This window comes from Xiphophorus maculatus, chromosome 12, assembly GCF_002775205.1.
Source record: "Xiphophorus maculatus strain JP 163 A chromosome 12, X_maculatus-5.0-male, whole genome shotgun sequence".
Taxonomy (NCBI): Eukaryota; Metazoa; Chordata; class Actinopteri; order Cyprinodontiformes; family Poeciliidae; genus Xiphophorus; species Xiphophorus maculatus.
The window spans coordinates 16836530-16860107 of NC_036454.1; the positions used below are offsets into that span (position 1 = coordinate 16836530).

Sequence of the window (23578 nt, forward strand, 5' to 3'; positions counted from 1 at the left end):
TTTTATTTTCTGATATTACATAGTTCACCAGACATTCAGAAATCCATGATTACCCACATATTACTCACTGTACCTCTGTAAAAGTAAAACATTTCTCTGCTTCTATGCATGCTTTGCAGATGAAGAGGAGAACGAAAACAAAAAAGAAGAACAGAAAAGCTGACATGACGACTATGGAGTGATTATCTGGTCTCATACACTGAAACAATCCACGGGATCTCTGGAGAGTTGGAAAGCGAGGCAACAAGACAAGAGAAGATGAGAGGAGGAGAGACGATAAAGAGCTGAAGAGAAGGAGTCCCAGGAGAGTGAATGAAAGAAGTCTGAGCTTGAAGAGGAGACAAGTGAAAAACAAATTGCATGAGGGACCAAAAGGGAGAAAGAGGTGGTAATAATTGATTTTATAGTAAATAATCTGGATTTCTTAGCTACATATATTGTTTACAATGTTGTGAAGAAAGGCTAAAAAAAAAATAACACTTTCCATTTGTGAAGTAATTCAATAAATGTGCAGAGCACAGCAAGATATGAAAGAAATAAAATCAAGGCAAAGAGAAATAAAATGATTGGAGATGGAGAAAAAGCCTGAAGCTTCCTCCATGTGCCGAAGTCTCGGCTCATTTCACTTCGGACTACTATGAGGACCATCAGCTTCAAAGTGACCATTTACACAACCCATTAGCTCCAAAGCAAATCCCACGTAGTGTATGACCCTTCCTGCAATTTGCAAATCTAAGATCCATGAAGCCTTCCAAAGCTTTAATTGCACTTTTTGAAAACTAAAAGTAATTATTCACTCAAGTCACAACACATATATCCAACATCTGAATAAAAATAAGACAATCATTGCATCATTTACAATACTTTTACTAAATTTTAAAGGGGCAAAGACATTGAACCTGAAACTATTTTCAAATTAAAAATGTTTACTGAATGTATAAAATCTCATTGCATTTATACAAAGCTCACTATCAACAGAAATGTGCAGATCTTTTAAGCCGATTTTGTTTACTGAAGTCCAAAACTGTTCAGTAGCTTCTCTTGGAATTACCAGAATGTCTGACCCCAACTACAGAGAAGCAAGCTGCTTACAGGAAACATGTCCTTTTATGGACCTGAGGCTGTGGAGGCCTGCAGCCTTCATGTTGATATCAAGCAGGCCAAATCGTGCAAAGAGAGATGGTGCAAGCTCTTAGTGCAAGTAAGAGCTGCAGTTGTATTTGTTTCTTTTTGTAAAATTATTCTTCATACTTGATTTCATGCACAAAACATTAAAGCTCTAAGATGTTTCCTGGGGCTTATTTTTCGAAGACTTTTACTGACACAAAGAATTAAAAATAAAAATGGTGTAATTTTGACACAATGAGCTAAGTTTTTCAATTCAAATAAATTTTGCTTGATGCTATATTTAACAAAAAGACTTGATCTCATGGATTTGTTTTCATGCTGTGGTTTCTCCAACTGTACAGACCCAAATATATTTATCTAAATCATGCATCATCTAAATCATTCCTCGACTGGTTAAAGAAAGTGTATTTAATAATACAGAGCTTTGCATAAAACAATTAAGTCACTTTATTTTACTAGAAATGTGACTTTACAACCTCAGTATGAAATGTGCTATTTTTAACATGCCTCACAGAATAACTGTGGTTTTGCAAATTTTTTAGAAAACTGATTTTAACTTCACTGGCCTTACCAAGGCATGATTACCTTCACACCCGTAGTCAAAAATAGATTCATGTTAAGTAATTTAAGTACGACAAAAAACAAAATAAATCTTTAAGAGACAAATACGTTTTATGGTGAAAGCTGAAACTAAAACTAAAAGCTGAAAAGACTAAAACAATTAAGGGTGTCTGCACAAAAGCTGCTAATGACTGTGGTTTATTCATGTCGACTTACACAAGCAGTAAACGCTGGATATGTAAACTTGGATATCAGGATCTGATCAGAACTTTTCTAAACCTGAAGTTTCCTCTACTTGGTAATTTTTCTTACAGGCATATTGTTGTTCTGTCATATCTGTACCACAAAACTCAGTGTCAGGTGTTCGTAGGACTATACTGTTGGTTTCATTTATGTTTTAGTACGAATGCAATGGTCTTTTTAAAGAGATTTGACCTGAGGATGGATGGGTGGAAGAATGAGGAACATTTTCCTGGACAGACGAAGAACTGTCTTAAATTTTCGCAGACAGTCAAAACGTTGTGCATTTTTATGGTCACAGAGTTCCCTCAAAAAATTCTTCTGTTGCCACATCCTGCTTTATTTCTCATAAGTACATCTGTCCCTGTGAGTAATTATATGCTGTTTTTCTTTTTAAAAGTAGTAAAATGAAAAAACTGACTGCAGATCAGTCTGCTGAAGTTTACTTCAACTTTTCCAAATTGGAATACAAATACTATTACTTACATAATAAAATAAAACAAAAGTTATACAGTTATGATAATGAATATTTTTTATTTTATTAGGGAAATTGCGTGATGATTGGGATGTTCTGAATAATCCATCTATAATATATTTCATAAAATGTTAAAGTTATTCTTAAATGAGAACAAGTGTACCCACTAAAATAAAATGGATATATTGTACATGCATTTTTCTCTACAAAACGTTTGTTTATGGTTGGTGGCATTTTGACATGGGTCATATGGGCGACTGCCCAGGGCAGCATTTGAAAAGGGAGTGCAAGAGAGCTGGATTTAAAAAAATTGAATTATATGAATTATAAAAAGGAGATAAGCTGAGAAAAAAACCCTCACTGAAACTTCAGGCTGACTTTTCTGTCAATCACGCTGCTAGAGTACCTTTATGTGCGCCCAACTGGGAAATCTGATGAAATTACTTCCTCACAAACTGGAACTGCACAACTACAAGTAGACTGCACAGATGATGATACATTTCTTTTCTAGGAATACATTTAAAAGTTGTATGCTCAATTTGTTTAATACCCACAGGTGAGAAAAAGGCCGTCATCTAACTATTTTAATCTACCAAGTGCTGTGGCCTTCCTATTTGGTCTTCAATAAAAACAAACTATTGCTATCTAGATCGATTGGATTTTGTGTGCCAGAGTTTATCCAAACAAAAAACAACACTGCCCGTCGTTACTGCCCCTAAAGCTTGGCTATATATTGCTCAAGTTGTTTTTGTGCCTGTTCTTTGGCCGGCCTTGAGGTGTGACAATCTATTTAGCCACTTAACTCCAATTTGATTGAACACTGGATTTCCTGCTAACACCTCTGCTCCAATGTCAAAGTTCCTATTGTGCTTTTTCTTCCAGTCTGATTCCCAGTTATCTCAGTCTTCTACCCCTCTCCTCTCTGCCCCTGATTTACTGCTCTCTTAGCAATTCTTTTTCATTACATTTTCTGCTCCTCTTATCCACAGATGCCCATTTGCTCCCTCAGATGCTTGTCGTTTTACTCGCTCCTATCTCTGCCTCTCCCTCCTTCCTCCCCCCGGCTCTCATTCGAGCTCTGTGTAAGGGTTTGCAGGTGGCTCTCTTGCTGGCTGGGTCAGTAACCAGGGGAAACTGGGGAAGAGTTCACTTCAATAGAGCAAATGGGAACAAATTGATCCACTTTCACTGCTGTTTGTGTGATGATGTTTGAACTGCAGGCTACAAAAATGTAAGCTGGGAGTTTGAAGAGAAAAAAATAGCAAGCAGAATACTCAGAAACCTTTGGCCTGAGAGAAGAAGCCGGTTATTGCACTGACATTTGAGAAACTAAAACTTTTTAGAGACTTCAGATTGGGTAAAACTGTGGTTTCCTTGCACACTGAGTCTTAATTTATGAATTTGGTACTTTTAAAGAAGACAGGAGATTTGATACAAGAACTCCATATAAACAAAGATCTGCACCTCTGACTTATTATTTACAAATTTGGCAGATTGTGACTTTAAATTATTTTCATTTAACGCACAAGCCTGTTTCTAAACAGGAATGATAAAATAATAATAAAAAAAAGATTCAGTTTAAGGGAAGCAATGCCAACAATTTAACTCTTCTCAAAAATAAATGTTATTTTTTATTATTGTTTTTACACATTAAAAAAATTTGATTGTTTCTTGTTGTTATTTATTATTAAAATTACTCAGTTAAATCTTTGCTTACTGGCGTTTGACGGGTTTCCACTGGTAATTTGATGATTTATTTATTATTGATGAGCTCCAAGTGATAGAGGTAAGAAGGCGTCCTTGCTACCACCCTAATCTTTAGCTCAATTCCAAAGATTACCAATCAGATTAAAGTCAGGACTCTGACAGGATACCTTTGAAACATTAATTGAAGAAATGCGTTCAGTAAAAGATTACCGTTACTGAACATGTTTGTTAGGGTAAATATTAAGCTTCCTTCAATGGTGAATAAAAAATATATGGCCTGTACTTTTAGAAAAATCCACCTAAACATATTTTTAAAAGACATTTAAAGAAAAAAGGGTAAGAGGAAAAAGAAAACATTTTGAAGTGAGTTTTGTCCAAATGAGTAATTTCATCTAAACACTTGTGGAAATTAGTGAAAGACTGCAACCAGGACGGCCCAACATCCCAAACAGAGCCGCAGAAGCAATTCTGTACTAATTTCTGAAAACACTTTAAAAGGACACAAAACAGGGAAAATAATATTATAATACTGTAATTACTGCTTACACTCAACATTAAACAGTTGGAGAGTAATTTCAGATTTGTATTGCAGTAGTTATTTTGAACAAAGACATGTTGGAGGGAACAAAGGGTTTATATAAAATGCAATGATTTATTTGTATTTCTTGTTTGGAATTCAAAGCTCTGGAGATTTGGTCGAGTTCAGACATCTTTCTTTATCTGGAGGCAATTTCAGATTAGAAAAAACAAACTGATGATGTAATGTACGGCGTTGCTCATGCTGTCAAGTGCCAACTTTTTGTTTTAATTTGATAAATCTCCTACAAGTTCATGTTTCATATTTGGCTTAAAGCTAAAACACAGTAATAATGTGAAATCTGGTTTCCATAGAGTTGATGTCAGTAAACTCCACTAAAAAAAGGTTCTGTCAAATGGACAAGAAGTTCATTTCACTTTGAAAAGTCTGACAAAATATTCAAAAACTTTCAAAATTGATACAAAAATTAAATATTAACTGTGTGAGGCAAAATTGTAGCACATTTTAAGACTGCCCGCTTCTCAACAGATCTGGTTATTTAAGGCAGGCTCCGGCGAGGGGAGGAAGTTCTAGCGAAGCACAGAGCAAGGGGGAGGGTGTGAGCAGCATGTACATGTCAGTTGATTGACAGCGTTAAGACCCACCTCCTGGCTCTGACTGGTTGTTTCTGACCAGAAGCAGTGTGTTTCTGCAGACGACCTCAAGGAAGAGGAACTCGATTTTGTCACAGATTATCTGTCTCATACTGTCAGGACATAGTGACAGTTTTAACAAATGTGTGAAAAATATTTTTATAAACATTACCTATTGAAGCTTTATATAATCGCTGGGCTTCCTCCTAGTCATGGTTGAATATTCACAGATTCACTTATTCTATATATATTGGCATAAATATCAAAAGTCAGATATTTGAAAAAAAATGTATGTTGGAAAGCTGAAATACTGCACCACACCTTTGAAAGATAAAAATCCCAACACGTTTTAAAATATCATACAAACAATAAGAGAAAAAAAAAGAACAAAAGAATAAAAGTAGATAGTAAAAACTAAAAGTTTAGCTGAATAAAGAGTCACCAGCTGCCTTTTAAAGTAGTCAATGCTGTCAATACCACAAAAAGACAAGAGAAGCATCTTATGCAGTCAAGGTGTGAATATCTGAAAAGAGCAAACTCCACATTTACAAGTTTTGAAGCCGGTCTGAGGACCCAACCAGAACCTCTGGTTGGCTGAGGTTTTGAGTAAATGTGTAAGGCTTCACCGGGTCAGAGATATAAATAAGGAGCTTCACCCTGCAAAGTCCTAAAGGTTAACAGCAGCATGTTAAAGGGAACTCTAAACGTACCTGGTAGCCATCCAGAAACATTAACACAGTGTGTCCTCTGCTTGGTTCTAGTAAGAAAGTGGCGCTGCAGAGTAAGGTAAATAAGAAGAAATAAAAAGCATGGAGGATCTTCTCTAATCTATGTCCTAACACCAGCCTTCTTAATTTAGAAATATTTCTCAAGTGAAAGAAAGAGTTTCGTACCAGCTGTCTTGTGTGATGGTTTAGAGACATGGACTGATCAAACACAGCATCCAAGCTCCGCAGACAGGACAGGCCAGCTCAATCTAAACGGCTAATTTTAATGTGGAGAGAAAATACATGAAAATATAACAAAATCTCTTTAAATGAAAGTTAAAAGTTGCTTTGCTCTTCAGTGAGTAAAACAACCAGTTTGACTTGGTCCTACTTTGAGAATCATCCATTGACCAGCACAATTCAGAGATGTTTTTTTCTAGTTGGCCTTTAAGTTTGTAGAGATCTCAGGGGGCATTTTGCAGAAACACTCTAAATTCTTTAGGTTTCTTGACCGCCACTTGGCAACTCAAAGTTTCAGCTTCCTCCACAGATTTTCTGTAGAACGGAGATCTGGAGACTAAGGTCACCTCTTTATGTGCTTCCTCTTTAGCCCCTTTGTTGCCTTGCCAGTCTTCATAGTTCTGGCTGAGGAAATAAAGTTTCTTACTGAAAATCCCTAGATGAAAAATCTCCCCAAACAATAACTCTTCAACCTCCAAAGGTGACAGTATAAGTATCCACCAAACATGTTGGGCCGATTTGGTCCCAAAAAACTCCATTTTGATCTCATATGACTACAGCTCTTTCTCCCACGTTGTCGCTTAACCATTTAGATGATCTCAAGATATTTAAGACAGGCTGTGATGTACGTAGTAGGCCTGTATCAATAACAAATTTTGTGGGCAATAAGTTATTATTGCGATGATGTTGTTTTGAGACCATTTTCAAGTAATAAAATGATAACGCCAGAATAATGAAAAGTTTGTCCGCTCAAGACCAATAAACTTTAAATTTGTAAAAATAAATAAATAAATAAAAATACCTCACACTGGAACAGGGAGATATTTGAAATAATCAAATAAATAAACAAAATGCCCAAAAACAATAAATAAAACAGAAATAAAAATCATACACAACTGAAACAATAGGTGTAAGATTATGAAATCTGTCAAAAAAAACTGCCCTCCAAAAAATATTAACTATTAGAATGGAAATTATCGAGCTTATTTTGATTTATTATGTGATTAATTAATGTATTGCTTGTTGCGTCTGGCTCTGATGTAAGCCTTCTGCAGCAACAAGATGTCAGGCCATGACAGCAGAGTGTGTTATCAACGGTTCCTTAGTGCTTTCACTAAGGACTTGAAGGACTTGACTGGCTGTCCAAAGAGCTGTCAAAGAACTAATGAAGGATTTGCTGGACAGCAGAGTGTGACTGATCAACACGGGACATGAGAAAAGACTCAGACTTCATGTCATTAGCCAAACTGCTCCACATGCAGTTACGGGTTAATCCCTCTTCGTCCCCTTGAGGTGAATTCAGTCTAAGGGTAACAGTTATTTTGTATTTTAATAATACTGTAACAAAAAAAATCTGTGATATCTCTCAAGCTTTCATTCTTAAGATATTAATGTTGCTACAAATGGCATTGCTCACAGCAACTTAGCAAATTACCAAGAAGAATGTTGCAACCTAAAACGAAGCAGTTCTCTTTGATGGCGCTAGAACGTCAGCTTTTGCTCGGTTCCACGTAAAGTGGAACTGAGTAAAAGTCTTTTACCTGATCTGAATCTAGAGGCAATTGTCAACTGGATCATGTTTTTATCTTTAAGCCATAAACGCATTAGGATTGTCGCAGTGCGGCAAGTCATGTTGACACGGTTAATTGTTGTCACCCATAAATAAATAGGCCACGTCACACCGGGCCAGTGCCGACCTCTGGACTCTGAAATAACTAAAACAACAGAAATGTATTGTTGTGATGCGCATTGTGCAACTTAAAAAAACTGTCAGCAGTTGAACAATGTAAAAGTGAAAATGGCTTTCTATATGGCTTTCTGCCGTCTTTCCATAAAATACGGTGGGTTTTTTTGTTGTTGTTTTTTTTAATTTCCTTTATTTAACCAGGTAAATCCCATGAGATCTGGATCTCATTTTCAAGAGGGACCTGGGCAGAAATCTGCAGTTAAACTACAAGTGTTTTGTAGAACAATTTTTGTTCTTTTCACTACTGCCAATTTAATCTAAAAGCTCCTGTAAAACTTGTCATGAGCATTTGTTAAATCACCAAAACAAAGTGGGGAGGAGACTAATGAATGCCAAATTACTCAAGGAAAATGAAACAAACTTATAAGATAACTAATGTTTCTAATTTTATCAAATATTAACATGCAATAGTTGCTTCTCCAAGGAGTCTTATAAAACCTTAAAGACTTTGATCTTTGAGCAGTATATCCTGACAGGTTTATCTTTGAGTTTGAGATGCCATAAAATTTCCATTTGCACTTCCTTGGGGGAATTTTCCAACAAAGCGGTTCTAGAACTAGCTTAAAAGCACTTGTTTATTCATGCTTTTAATCACCAATGTGTTCAATTTAATCACTAAGTAAATAAAATTGGTGTTCTAATGTCAAAAACTCTTTGCGAGGCCCAGTGTAAAGAACAGCTGTTCTGTGAAGGTGTGTGGTAGATATAGTAAAAACTAAACAGAGGGATTTAATTGAGACCTCAAGCGTTCAACTTTTTGATTTAGTTTAGCTTTTTATTATACAGATAATTTTTGAAGTTCAATAAATGTTAAGCAATGCACAATGTGAACTACAGTTAATGTAATGGTTTCAAATGTTCCCTCAGTTTAAATCTTCAAGACGTACTTCAGGAATTTAAAATGACCGCAACCAACAGACTCGTTTCTGCCACATGCAGCCTTCTTGGGATGCTTCTCGGCATCTTGACCTCTTTTTATATTGGAAAATGACCCGACAGGCGAGTGACACCACGTTTAGTCAGGTGACATAAACTGGTAATCTGTGCTGCATCGCCATGGCAACATGCGTGCCAGTAAGTACTGGGGATGGCAGGGTGCGTCGTTTCATGGCTCTGCTACACCCATCTGACTCACTCGTACACACACAAAAAAAACGCGCACGGCTGTCATCACAAAACCTGATTGCAAAACATCATTAGCAGTGCGCCAGACTCAGCTGGAGCAAACTGGCCATCAGTTTGAGACCCAAACACAGACTGGTCTGCAGATTGCTCTGTAGGGATAAAAGCTGACAGCTCAATTACTGTACGGTCCAGGCTTTCTTCACTTAGTCTCTATGGTTCATCTCCCTTTCAGTTTTCTCTCAGTTAACCTTCTGTTCCTCATCCAGTCTGTTAAAATCCGTATCTTAGCCAGCTGGCATCAGACCTGCATCAAACAGGCACAGTGTCGGGCCCAAGAGGGCAAGAAGACAGAAGAACCAGGACAAGAGACGCGTATACTGGAAGCAAAAGAGGGAATCAAAGGAGCATAAAGAACAATAGATGAATGGAATAATAAAAAAACACAACATGAACCAAGCTATAAGACGACAAGGTGTATGCCAAAGGAGGTGACAGGTGGTGTCTCTTCTTTTTTTGACTCTCTGCTGTAGCTTAAACACTGGGATGCATCTTTACTGATCCTTACTGCTCATCATGCATTCATGTCTGTAGTTTGCCAAGTCAAGCCTGAGCTTGTATGAAAATGTGACCCACTTCATAAAAAAGCAGATCTAAACAAGCTTGACTGTGAAAGATGAAGGCAAAATATGTTAAAGATAAAAGATTAGAGCTAACCATACCATTTCATCCCAGTGTATTTACATTTTATACCCATAAAAGAAAGATTTTGTAAAGCTGTATCTAACTGCCTAGGGGACCATACTATCTTTGGGCAATACTTAAAAAAATCCAAGATCATCATGTTCAAATAACAGTTTTTCTACAGTCAATTAATAAGAGAAAACTGACTTTTTGCTCCACAAAAGGTCTGAAAACATTTCATGTTCCTTTTCGGTTTAAATGAAGTAGGTGATCATTTCTAATAATAAACTAATTAATTTTGTTAAGCTAAGTAATGGAAACTTGTTAAAATGGTGGCTTTATCTAACAGTCCACCATTATAGTATTACCATAGTAGCATTGGCATAACCAAGCATTGACAGAAATTTAAAGAGGAGCAGCAAAAGCAAATAAACTGGATAAGCATTGCTTGCTAATAACTGATGGTGTCATCAGATATTAAGCTCTTAGCATCTCATGACAGTCACACGGCAACAGTCTTCAGTCAGAGGCTTGCTCAGATTGTTGTAAGACTGACTGCTGCCTGAGATCCTTCCTGCCCACAGCATCAACATGCTCAATCTTTGAAGCTACTTGGGCCATATGAGTTATGACAACATTTAACTTGCCTGTGGGAAGAAAAAAGTCTTTTTGGATCGAATTGAATACTAGTTTGGGTATTTATAATGTTCAAAGGCATATTATTTCATCATACGTGTGCTGTTATCTTTATAAACATGACATCATCTTTTCCTTTACTGACATCATGATGCGTACCACAGACTGCTCGCCGCTGCGTGTTTATTTACCTTGTTTTTTTATTGTTTTATTTGATGGATTATGGAGTTAAAGACCACAAAAATGCTCACCGTTGTCTCTAATTAAATGCAGTTGTATGTCATTTTCTGCAGCTTTCTGCAGTACAAAATCATTTTAATTTTATGTGTAGTTTGTAATAAAAATACTGTTCTATGTATGAACATTTAGTACTGTGCGGAAGATTGTATTTATTTATCAACACCCAAGTCAGAGGTCAGCAACCTGCGGCCCCAGAGCTTCACCTGGTTCATTAGGCCGTCTACATCCAAAGTCATTTACAACAAACCAGAGATTTAAAGCATAACAGGTAGTTTAAAAAGGCAAGGGTTTACCTTTTTTAAAGCCTTTTCTGCACAGACCTTCCATAACAATGGTGAAACAAATTATTATTGTTCAGATATTTTTGATATTAGGCCACAAACATTTCTTTTGTTCCCACATGCATGGGTCATTCCAGACGGAAATAAAATATTCACTTTTTTGCAAGTAAATGTATGTCTTCTCAGCATAAATCAATCCATAAATCAAACAAATGATGGACGCTATTGCTTAATGTACCTGGAATGCCAAATTAACTTTAAACAGTTTAACACCAGTGAAACTAAATATTAGAGTCTGGAATGAAGATGGCTGACCATCAGCTATGAGGAAGATGAAATGTGCTGAATGAGAAATTTTTAATTACTTTAAAAAATCATCACAAGGTTTTCAACACTCTCCTGTCTTTAGCATATTGGACACAGTAACCAGTGTCATGTGTGGCTATTTACTGTTATAAGATTCCAAAAGGTGGAATACAAACCAGCACAATAGCAGAAAAACATGTTCATTACAATGTTTTTATTGAATATTATGATTATACTGGTTATGATTAACCCACTACTTTCTTTTCCAACATCTGCAATTCGATGTATGTTTGCTGCTAATTTCAAATTATTTAAAAGATCTTTGTTTTTCCTAGAAACTTGTAACTGTGTAAAAATTTTGCTTTCACAAAAATATTGTTAAAATGTGTCATTATACTCTTTGTTAATAAAAATCGCACACTGTTATAAATGGGAAGTTTAACACTGAAGACTTTCAGCTACTTTCATCCAACATGGTTGTTTTACACAACTATTACATACATTTATCAGAAATATTAAATAATACAGCATAATGCAAGTAAACTTGATTTAATTTTCAGCCATGGTGAAAATGTTTATGTTACCATGGTTCCCTCAGGAGTAGCTTTTACAGATCTGCCTGTGAACAAAGGAGTGAATACTTTACATAGTATATGTCTAAATAAGGTCAGGACAAAGGTTTTGGACTACAAGCAGAAACATCTGGATCAAGAAAGATTTTTCTTTCTTTAGCCAAAGAACTTCTGTGAAAACGTTTGTCAAATGTTGTGACTGCATTTTGGGTCAAGCTGCACCTAAAGCCTCAACAGTCTGAGTGATAAACGAGGTTTGACGCACAGCAGCGTTCAAGGTGGAGACCATGAACTTTGTGCTGCGGCACAGTAAAAAAAAATCTGATCAACACGGTTACATTCTGGTTCCTTTTGAGGCAATACTGAACCTAATGCCAAAAACTGAAAAGTAATTTATGTTAAAGCTGTAGAAATTGGCATCTTGGAACAAACGTAATGAATAAATTCAGTAGTAAAATGTTTTACAAGAGTTTGAGTTTTTTGAGTTAGACATGGGCAAAATTAACTCAGAAGTTTAACTATGATATAGTGTGATATTACCAACATTTAATGTGGAAACATTCAAAAATCTGAACAGCAAATGAAGGTTTTGATTGCTGTATTGTAAATAAAGATTGTACTGTTGATTAAAGAGAAGAGTATAAATCAGTTTAACAACATAATCAAGCAATTTTATTATTACTTTAAATTCTAGACTAAATGACAATTTAAAACTCAAATCTGCCAGGGTTACAAGTAATTCTAGGTTTAACTGTGTAACAGTGTGTGTTATATTACTTAGACAAGATTAACAATTTCTGTACAGAGTGTCAGAAATGCAGTCCCTTTTTATATTCTGTACTTGTATGGGTCAATACTGTTTCCTGCAAAGAAAAAAATGCCTCAGCCTTCCAGTTAGACAAAACCCCATTTTGACAGAACAATCTTCATCCACATAATGACCTAATAAACCAAACCACCTGCACGACTCTGAGTAACACATGGAGTATCCTCAGCTGCCACCCTGAATAGCAGCTTGATTACAGAGTCAGGAAAGACCCACTGAGTCTCAACTGAGTCAACTGAGCCAGTCAACCCATCGACAGACAGAACCACAGACATGCGCCGACACAGCAGGTCTAGAGCAGGCCACAGGCTCACCTTGGGCTCCATGGAGATGAAACTATGGCGACCACGGCTTGATAAAGTTGATCTCTTGATAGTCCGACTGTGGAAGAAGTGATAGTGGTCTTTGAGGTCCCCAATCTGCAAAGCACATATGCAGACATTAATGCATATACTGTATATCAATGTGTTATTTGTACTTAGTGATATGTTGAAGTAAGGGAGTGGTGGCATTTTTACTGATGAACCATCTTGAGACACCAAACCATAGAACATAAATGTATTATTCCAATAAATTCTATTATAAATGTTACCAGAGTTTTGATACAACAGTGACCAAAGAAAAATATGTAATTGAAACATGATATTATGACAAACTAGGAGTGGGCGGAAGATATGATGACATTTGATAGTTTAGGTGTTTTGAGACAGACATGATGGTTTCTATTTCCTTGATGTCAATTTCATAAATACAAATAAAAGCTATTTGCTCTAGATAGAGATGTTTTATTTCTATTAGAGCAATTCTTTTATGTAGAGAAAGTATTAATGACTTCATTACAAAAAAGTTGATATGATCGTTTTCTATAAATAATCCACATTTTCCTTTTTTATCATTACACATTGTCAACACTAAGGATGCAGGATATTATGAAAACATTCGATAATATCTTAAGATTGTAATAACAATACAATTTGCAGTTCATAAATAAGCAAACAGTGTTTATCCCTTTCTGCTCTGCAAACATAGACCAGAACATAACAGTCTGTCCAGCAACAGGCACAAAAAATAATTGATTATTTCTACCACAAGGTTTCATTGAAAAAGTTGACCCTGACTGAGGTGTGTAGTTTTTAAGTCTTCATGACTTGAGCATCATCCAAAACTTTTCTTGCTGCTTAAAAAACCTGGCAATACTATATTTGCAAGCATAATACATTGGTTGCAATGCACTTCAGCTCAGACAGTTGTTTGCGATATGCATACTGCGTACAGTGAACAATAAATGTGCAATATATTATGCAGCCGCTGCCTTAGACAACATTACTCTGCATAAGTCTTAGTATCTGAACTAAAAGCTGAACTATCAGTTACGGGCAGTAAAGGCAACTAAAGACTATCCAGCTGGACAAATATGCAGAGCGTGAATGCATAACACTTGAAATCTAATATTCTACCAAATATCCCGTCCAAGCAATCCTGCAAGATTGTGATGTAGTTTGTGCCTTTGTTTGCTTTTGTTTAATTGACTAACAATGTCTGTATAATTTTATGACAATCAGAATCACAAGTCTCCATTTATTTTAGAGGTCATAACAAGATTTTTTCCCCAAACCAGTTCAGATGCTAATCAGTGCCCCACTGGTTTTAGTGACTGCATGAGTTTCACCACAGCCAGATTTGGCACTGGTAAACTGGTGCATATCTTGGCAAAACGACAAAGCTGAGCCACAGAAAAGAACCACTTTCTACCTGGAGATCAGAGATCAACAACCATGTTAGAGAAACGTTTAACACTCCTGAGATGATTTCGTCTTTGATTTGCCTAATTTGAGATGATAAACTAGAAAGCCGCCAGGTTTTAGATTAATAAAAATTGGATTAGTTTTCGCATAATGTTACTTGGCTCTTAGGTTTGAGTTGTTCATCCTAGTATTCCATCCATTATGAGGCTTTATGTTGGTCAGCTCATATCTGCTGTTTTTGCTAAATTAGTGAGGTAGTTCCTAAACATCCTTGGTCTTCTGAGATTAATAAATACTGATACCAATCAGATGAGCTAATCCAGACTGTGAAACATTGACAAAATCAAATTGTTTAAAATGGTTTTCAACAACAATAAAAATGGTGACATGAAGGCATCTGTATGTAGTGTTCCTAAGACAGATTATGTGATTCCTGTAGATAAACTGTCTGTACCCAAAGATACTCCAATGTATTGGGCTTGTATCTTGTCATGTTATTCTAGATCAATCAATCCATTCATCAGGGGCCACCATCATAAAGATCTAAGATCTTCCCCTGCAAACCTGTATCAAGTAATTGAATGATCTCCTTAGCGTGTTACTATGTTGTGTAGGAAACCCATTCAAATGATTCTGATGAGTTGCAGCAGGAGAACATCTAAAAGATGTCATTGAGAGTGGGAAAGTGTCCACTTTTGTCCAACACCGATTTCATAATATCTGTATATAACTTGACTTTATGGAGGATAAGACACACTTCTCCTCGACTTCCTGGTTGTGAGTTTCTTTTGTGCTACAAAATGTGTGAAGGTCTGATCAGGTGCTTTAATTATGGTAATTTGTGTGGATAAACTTCTCCACAGTTGAAGCACACAGTGTAAGCAATTTATAGGTTTCTATGAGAAATGTACTCTACAAGTGACTACCAAGAGTTAATTTAATTTAATGTTTATTATAATGTTTGTTAATATTTCTTGTTCCTAGAAGTTTAAAAACAACAGCAATAAAAGGTCAGAGAAAAGGTGAAACCCGAGACAAAATGAAACACGACCTTTTAATGACTGTGGGGGAAAGGGGACAAATGATACACAGAAACAACAATGGTAGACAGCCGGCAAGCTGCTGTTAAGGTGATTAGTTTTAATAATTGATAAAGACCATTCAATCCTTCAGATGATCAAACTGTCATGGCTGCCAGGGGTCCTGTGGTGCATCGCTGCTCCACGGCAGAGAGCCACCACCTCAGAGTCCATTAGATCAACTTTCAACTCCAACACACGCCCGCATTTTCCAGCTTACTCTGAGAGGAGATGAGAAACAAGTAACTGCAAAGAGCTTCACATCTACACCCCTTAGCAAAGCTTCAACATGTCTTCATCGCCTCTCTTTTTAATCGCTTTAAAAAGAGGCTGGGGTTGTCACCGTAGTTATGACAACCTGTGATCGCAGGTATACATGCAGGTACTTCCAAGGGCAACAGATGTTATCCAACTACAACAATCTGCTGCAAGTTCTCAATAAAAACATCAGAATGATGTGTAGGCTGAATGAGAGGGAGAAAACACAGGATTGTGGATACCCAGTGCTTTGTAACCCTGACTTTTTCCCAGATTAATTACATTTTCAACTCATCTGCAGAGTTCACTCTAGGGAACTCAACAAAACACACACATTGCCCAAATAAACAATGATGTAACAGCTCAGACGGTCAAAATAGGAATTCAAACTTTAATCACATTACTGCTTTCCTTTTATATCAAACAGAGGGACAATCACAACACAAGAAGCTGAGGAAATTACACACAAATCTACTCTGAATGATTCTGCCAGATTCAGATCAGGTTGCACCATTGGCAATTCAAAACCCAATTTAATATCCTCACATTGCCATTTTGTCCTATTATCTGCCACCCTGTGTGGCTCGATTATTGTTCTGATCACTTTATAGACCAAGTGACTAATGAAATATGGCAGAATATGTTCACACATCACCAGAATTGCAGTAAAAGGACAAGCTGTAGTGAGTCCAGAAAGAGCAGAAATCAGGGTTTTAGTCATGGACGGTTGTATCGGAAGCAGAAACGCTTCTGAAGAGAACAGGTTTAAAAATAACTGCTCAGTGCTGCACCTTGGAGCATTGGCTGCTTTTTAAATTAAGTGTGATTAACCACATTCCTCTGGTTTCATTTCACTAGGATATAGGAAAAGTCCAATTTGTGACAGATCTATGAAATCAAGAAATCAGTAAAAAGGAGCTTGTCTGATGACACAAAGTAGAAAATGGATCTCAAAAATGAGCAATCTCAAGAAATTCAACAATTGAGAAACAATGCAATTGATTTTATCAATCTGGAAGAGTGGCCAAGTTAATTCTAATAATTTAGGGCTCCAGCTAACCACAGAAACACTCAGACTTCTAACAAGCAGTTTGCCAACCAAAATTAGTCCAATAACCCATCAACAACTCATCCAGGAGCTCAAAGATAAAGTTGGCAACATCTAAAATGAAAGTGTTCAGCACTCAACAATAAGATAGAGTGAGAAAAAAATGATCTATTGAAAATCACTGCTCAGTTGCTTACAAAGGACACAAATACCTGTCTCAGATTTTTTTTTTTTTTTACTTGTCTCACATTTACTATAATACATCTTCATGATCCCTAAATCGTCTGGGAAAGTATTCTACTGACTAGTTTTTTGGGACATGTGTTCCATTACATCTGGTGACAAAAACAAAACAAAAAGATGGTCATGCTGCCAGTTAAACTTAAACTTGGTAATTGTGTGATGCAGAGTCTAGAGCTGCTCTGAACTATAAGGAATTTGCCTAATTATTGATGGAACCAGTAATTCTGATCTCATCAGAAAATCCTGGCCATCCAGTGAAAGGCAGTGATCAGTAAGTCCATTTCGGAATGACTAAAATAGAAAAAAATAACGTTTATGAAAAGGCCTAGTCAAAGACCATCTTTAAAAAAAGATGAAGTGATATAACCTGAAACAGGCTTTTCATACCCTAAAGTCCTACAAAACCATTTCAGTGTGGTAGCAAGAAAAAGCAAAAGAAATCTGAGGTGGTAATAGGAGCATAATTTTTTTGACTCAAGTTATTTCACCAATCTGTGTTGCCAATGAGCAACTTCCTCCTAGTAGACTTTTATCAGAGGCACATAACCACTTTTCCTTTCAGCAGACTAGGATTATAGAAAATTACTTGATGCATCAACTTAACGTAGCATTTTCCTTTTTTACTAAAAAAAAAAAAACTTGGGTGCAAGACAACCAAAATTCAATATCACGAAACTGTAATTGGGTGAAATGACCAGCACCATATTCTGCCTGAGCATCAACAACAGAGTTGAATTGTGACCAGAAACAAGTAGATGTGGAGCATAGTCCTTCACAAAAAAAATGAGAAGCACAGAAACCTAAACAGCACTGGTTTTAGAAAATGCAACATTTCACAACACAAAAAAAATCTTTTTAAAATCATTTTATCTGAAATGTTTTCTGGATTCCGTTCTTACCTCCTCTGGGTTGTCAAGTTACCTTTTGAGAAACTTGCAGATTTTATTTTGAATGGAATATTCCTCTATTTTTTAGACTGCATTTGTTTTCCCCAGTTTTTGTCAAATCCTAGAACCGTTCCTCTCTTAACCCAGTAACCAACAGACTGCAAGGCATATTCTGGAAGCCCAATAACAGGAGAAAAGAAATAAATGCCCTGTACGAATCACCATCTTCAGTTGTTATTGATCCAAGCGTCTCCAGTCTGGCTCCAAGTTATGACCAACCCTCTCAATGCGATCCACATCCTCTCCCATCCCTTCTAAACACCAATTTGGACGGATATCCACGTCTGGGGCCTCATCAGCTGATTTAGACTCAATTTGAGCCAGTGTCTTAGTCTGGGAAGGGGGCTCCACAGCTAAGAGGATTACCCAGAATTCCCCAACGAGGCGCTCTCGTACTCCATGCCAACTCTTTTCATCCATCCGTCCATCCATGGTCCCAGCTTTCAGCCCCTCATTCTGTCATCTCTCAGTGTGCTTATCTTTGTCTGATTTCCTCTTCCCAACCCCGTAAAGAAGACCATATTGTCCCTAAGCAGCATTTTTTCCTTCCCATCCCCCTTTGTCTTTCTTTAAGCACTTGATCCCACTCCCAATTAAACCCCTCTCCTAATTTAGCATCCATATTGTTGTTTTATCCTTTGTTACAAGCGGCCAACTTGAGCACTCTACGCAGGTTTAAGCTGCAAAACCTGCACATTAAAGTGAAAAATAAAACATAAAAACATATTCCAAAATTAATTTCACAGTGATATGAATGTTGTGCTGATAAACAGGCTGAGGGTCTGCTATGACAGAGATGTCAGAGTTCACATTAAGCAACCAGAGCGTGCTGCTATCAATCCCATGGGAGCGGCTTTCGGCTGACCCCAAAATAAGGAAGTGAAGTGAAACTCTTGTCTATGAGGTGTCAAAGTCCAATGAGTACTCCATATTGAGATGGAAATCAGGGCGAACGGCGGGGGTTGGGGCCGCCAACCCACTCTGCCGGGGAATTCCTATGTGCGGGGGGTTAGTATGGAAAAATTGGGAGCGTGTGTGAGTGTGTCTGAGAAAGGGGGTGCAGGGGGTGGGGAGAAGAGATTCAACACATTAGTTGTTGTCAAAGAGAGGGGATAAACGAGGCCATTAAGGCCTACTCTCTCCGGGAGTACGGTGGGTGGGCAGGCTGGGTAAGGTGGAGAGGGAGGGGATGGTGGTGGGGATTCAATAGCTGTTGACTAGGCTACCCCACAACAACCTGTCAGAATGCCCCCCTCCCCATGTTCTGTGCTGTCTGCACACCCAACACTGGCAAGTGCAGGCATGAGCTGCCCATGTATGATGGCGGTACTGGAGTGTGTGTGGGGTCCACATTTGGGGTTTCTTTTGTCGGCCACTCTTTCAACTTTGTCAAAACACATGTAGAAGAAAAGGGATAAACCTCCCGACACCGACACAGCGTCCTGCTGTCAGTTACTTGCAGTTTTCCATTTTCTACTTCTTTAAATATGTTCTTGGAAGTTATTTTCTACCACATTATACAAAAGCCCCTTGCTTTACTGCATCAAATCAATTGAATGCAGAGGGACTTGAACTGCACATAAAAGTGCAGTTTACCCAATTATTCATGCCACTGGATTTAAAACTATGTTTTCAATCACCAAAAAGTTTGTTTCTAATTCTAAATCACACAGGCAGCTCGCAAAAGATAAGCAAAACGACGTGGAAAGAGAATCAATTTAGAAGAATAAAAAGCTTTGTTTTTATTAAAAAACAGCAATACAAACATTAGCTTTATATAATTATTTATAATCTTATCATTGCTGGCCAGCTTTTTGAACGTTTCCACTTGGATTGATGAGCTCCAAGTCTTTGAGGTTGGAATACCTCATTGCCATCACCCTAATCTTTAGCTTCCTCCACAGATTATCAATACAATTCAAATCAGAACTCTGGCTGGACATGTTGGTCAAATCAAAAGAGGACTTTGAACCTAAATCTGGCAGGGGTATGAATAATTTGGGGCTTGACTCAAAATTGGGTAATTCAAATCTAGTAATAGATACCAACGTTGGACCAGTTACTTTTAGAAATTACAGGCCATTTCTTGTAACATTTTAAAATGCTGCACTATCATTCTCAAAACTTTTGCATAATAAGACGATTTGTGAAAGCACCCAATCAGTCATTTCTCAAAGGGTAGAACCTATAAACAAGGGGTGCAACACTAAAAGTTATGTTGGAACATAATGTGCTTTCTTTCTATTAAAAAGTTCTCCTGAGGAGGAAAAAAAGTTGCTCTTTTTTAATCCAAATTCTCCATGGGAACATCATCCGTTATTATCTCTCTCACACACCCTGCCTGTTGTATAAGATGGATCCACTCCGGACCTTTAGGTGTCCAAGATCAAGAGCCAAACAGCGCTGGCTGCTCTCAAGTATGTGTCAGGAGGAGCAAACACAGGAGACAGCTGTGAGCGAGGCTCAAAGCGAGTTCACTGTGTCTTCTGAACGAATCTGCGGAAACCCAGAGAGGAGGCACCTGTTGTACCATCCTGCTCTCCGAGTCTTTGTTCCCCGCAGCTCCCCTCTCCAGATCTGAGGTCCGGAGAGCCGCAGAAAGAGTTAGGAGAGGAGGTTTTGGTTCAGGTTCCTACTTGTGCCTCGTTTCAAATCTGCGTCCCACTCGCGTGAGTTGCAGCAAACACGAATGCACAAACACAACTCTGGCCGGGCGCAGTTTGTGACTTACCTGTCCCATGTTCCTATAGCCATATTTTTCCGCTATCCGATCGGCCACCTCGGGTCCGCCGGCTATCCTGACTGCCCAGTGGTTCGTGAAAAGCCGAGCTTTGCACGGCGGGGACGCAAAGCCGAGATAGATCGCCAGGACGCAAAGGAAGCTCCTTCTCCAAGCGGCGTTGTGGACCATCTTCCCCCCACTTTTAACCAGACTCTTCTCCTCCTCCTCCTCCTCCTCAGCCGACCAGGCAAACAACCAAACTTCTCTTCTCGCCAAGCAAGACTCTCATAGGAACACAAATATCCGGGATGAGGGGGAAAGAGGAGAAAAAGAAAAACACTCCGAGGGAGAAAGAGAGGGGCAGAGGGGGGGAAAGCTCCGAAGAGGGGAAAAAAATACACCTTATCTCCAAACCTCTGCTTTCCACATGGGAGAGTTGGAAGTTCGTGTGCCCTCTCACTCTGCTCCTCTCTCTCCCTCTTTTTTTTCCACGGAGGACGAGGAGGAAGTGTGTGCGTGTCTGTGCGCCGTGCGTAATCGCGCGCGAGTTGGTGCGGGTGTGCGCGCGCGCGGAGCTTCTCAAAGCTGATTTCTCTTCTCCACCAACTACTCGGATGTTGGTCGCTCAGCGCATCATGCTTTCATGTGGCGAAATGGCTACAGCGCCTCCCCGCAAATAACTGGCTGACAATCCGGAGAGTAGAAACAACTACAGCCGCGGGGTTTCCCTCCCAACTCCGCTGGGTCTTAAAGGCACTCTGTTTGAGGACGCAGCAGACGCAGTTCAGGCAGAGGGGTTTAATGCAGGACGGGGGCCAACTTCAAGGACTTCATCCAGCGACACCTCCCCCGGAGAGAAAATAATAATAATAATAATTAATTAATTATAATAAAACAAAGCTAGAAGTTGTTCTTCTGTCTCCAGCTTATTTTTATTTTTTAACAGTTAAATAAATAAAGATAGATGGGGGCCCGCGCATATTTTGGTATTGACCAACAGTGGAAAACCATCGAACAAATTGTTGTTGGATATTTATTTGAAAAAATAAACTAATTCAGATGAGTAGAAATCTGCATTTGCGTTGATTTATCTTTAACTGTTAGCAACAAAAAAAAAACTGACCACTTTTTCCTACTTCAATTTCTAGACAGGCACCTTGTTAAATGACTATGCTTTACTGTGACTGTAGGGGGCGCTTTTTTCGGCGCATCGAAAGAGCTTTCCCGCTTAAGTTTTTCACAAAATAAAAATAAAGAAGAATATTTTTAACAAACGAAGCATTATTTTTATATAACGGTTTTATATAGCTATTGCTATTTATTTGATTGCTTCTCAATCAGAAAACAAGCTTGAAGTAGTTTTTACTTTAAAGCAAAAGTCAAATTAACATTTATTATGTTATTTCTCATTTCTGACTGTTACTCAGATTTTTAACTTTAGGCATTGTTCTTGTATTTCTGAAATAACATTTGTAGACAAACTGGAACATGTGTACATAACACATCATCTGCACACATGAAAATGTGTTATGCACTAATTATTAGCACATCTGGGGACTTAATAGATTTCACATATTGCAATGTAAAACCTCTATTAGCAAACATGCAGCCTCAGTGTTTTAACACATAAAATGGAAAGAATTAAATTTTTTACAGCTTGTGTTGGTAATAGTATTTCGCGCCAGCAAATCTTGCTGTTTTCTGATTTGGAACTAAGGTGGATTTGACATAATTTCTTATGTTGAGCTCTGATTTCTGTGACAAATTGAGTGCATCAATAGAATGCAGAAAACAGGCTTGCTAGTGGTAACAATATGTATTTCTCCTTATGTCATGTTTTCAAACACCGTAGTTATGTGTTTGCAAATATACACACATAAAACACGAGCATCTGTCACTACGTTTTACATATTCTCCTTGAAAATGAATCTTGCACCTTTGAAGTGTCTGTTTTCCCCTTAAATTGAACCACGTTTGTAGGGAAAATGCATTTTTGGGTTGAGCAGCATCCTCTATGCTAATGCCAAACAGCTTTGGGTGAAGACAGGGTGATTGTGTGGGGCAGCATCTCCCTCGCAGAAAATAAGCAAAGCTTTAGCAGTTGAGACAGTCTTAACGCAGAGAGATAGCAAGATGAGATTCTGGAGCAAGTGGCACTCACCCCTTCCATATCTTGAAATAGCAGTGGCATCCTCCAAAATGTTTACCCTGTTTACCCCAAAAGATTGGATTTCCCAGAGAAAAGCCAGAAACTTTAGGAGTGAATAAGATGAAACACCCTGATCTAAACTCCACCGAATAGTTGTGAATGAGTTTGGGTGTGCTGTTCTTGACAGAGTTATCTGAATTTCAGAGTGACCAAAACAGCCACGTTGGCTGACTTGCACCAAATGCTGCCATCCCTCAGCAGTGTGGAACGAAGCTGGTGACCATCGTGAGCAGGAGTTGCCAGGCTGTTGTGGTTGTGTAAGGTTCTCCCTTGAGGCTTCTGTTTGTACAATTAATGAATTTTTTAACTGCCATTACCTCTTGTTGCTTCAAACTTTAATCTTCTAGTCCAACAAATTACACCAGAAGCAGAATAAGCAGAGAGGATTTGGTCAACATCAACAACCAACTTGGCTGCTTAACCTAAAGATGGCTTTTTCTTACACATGTGGCACTGGATAAAGGGAAATAACCAGGTTTTCCTACAGTAAGTTTAGTTACTAAATTAAATATCTGCAACTCCATTGCCTAAATTCTTGACATTATTGTCAAGAAATTAATTGTTCTTTGTGAATGTTTTGTTGCCATTGATACCATCATAAATGAACTGACCAAACAGCCTGAGATGCAGACGTAATTTATTATTTTAGTACCTTTAAAACAATCTCTCAAGAATAAAGCATAAA

At 37.9% G+C, this 23578-nt stretch overlaps 1 protein-coding gene across 6 annotated transcripts in view; it reads right to left on the reverse strand.

Moving 5' to 3' along the window:
- Positions 1-21385, reverse strand: part of pcsk5 (proprotein convertase subtilisin/kexin type 5) — a 92758-nt gene extending 71373 nt beyond the window's left edge. For 3 of the 6 annotated variants that reach the window (XM_023343114.1, XM_023343115.1, XM_023343113.1), the window contains exons 1-2: positions 20694-21382; positions 12957-13061 (exon numbers count right to left, since the gene is read on the reverse strand). In XM_023343114.1, the coding sequence (XP_023198882.1) occupies positions 12957-13061; positions 20694-20873 (285 nt within the window). In that variant the 5' untranslated portion in view covers positions 20874-21382. Of the gene's footprint in view, positions 1-12956; positions 13062-20693 lie in introns of all 6 variants that reach the window. The other 3 variants (XM_023343112.1, XM_014468488.2, XM_023343116.1) reach the window with 2 other exon arrangements.
- Between the last annotated feature and the right edge of the window lie 2193 nt (positions 21386-23578).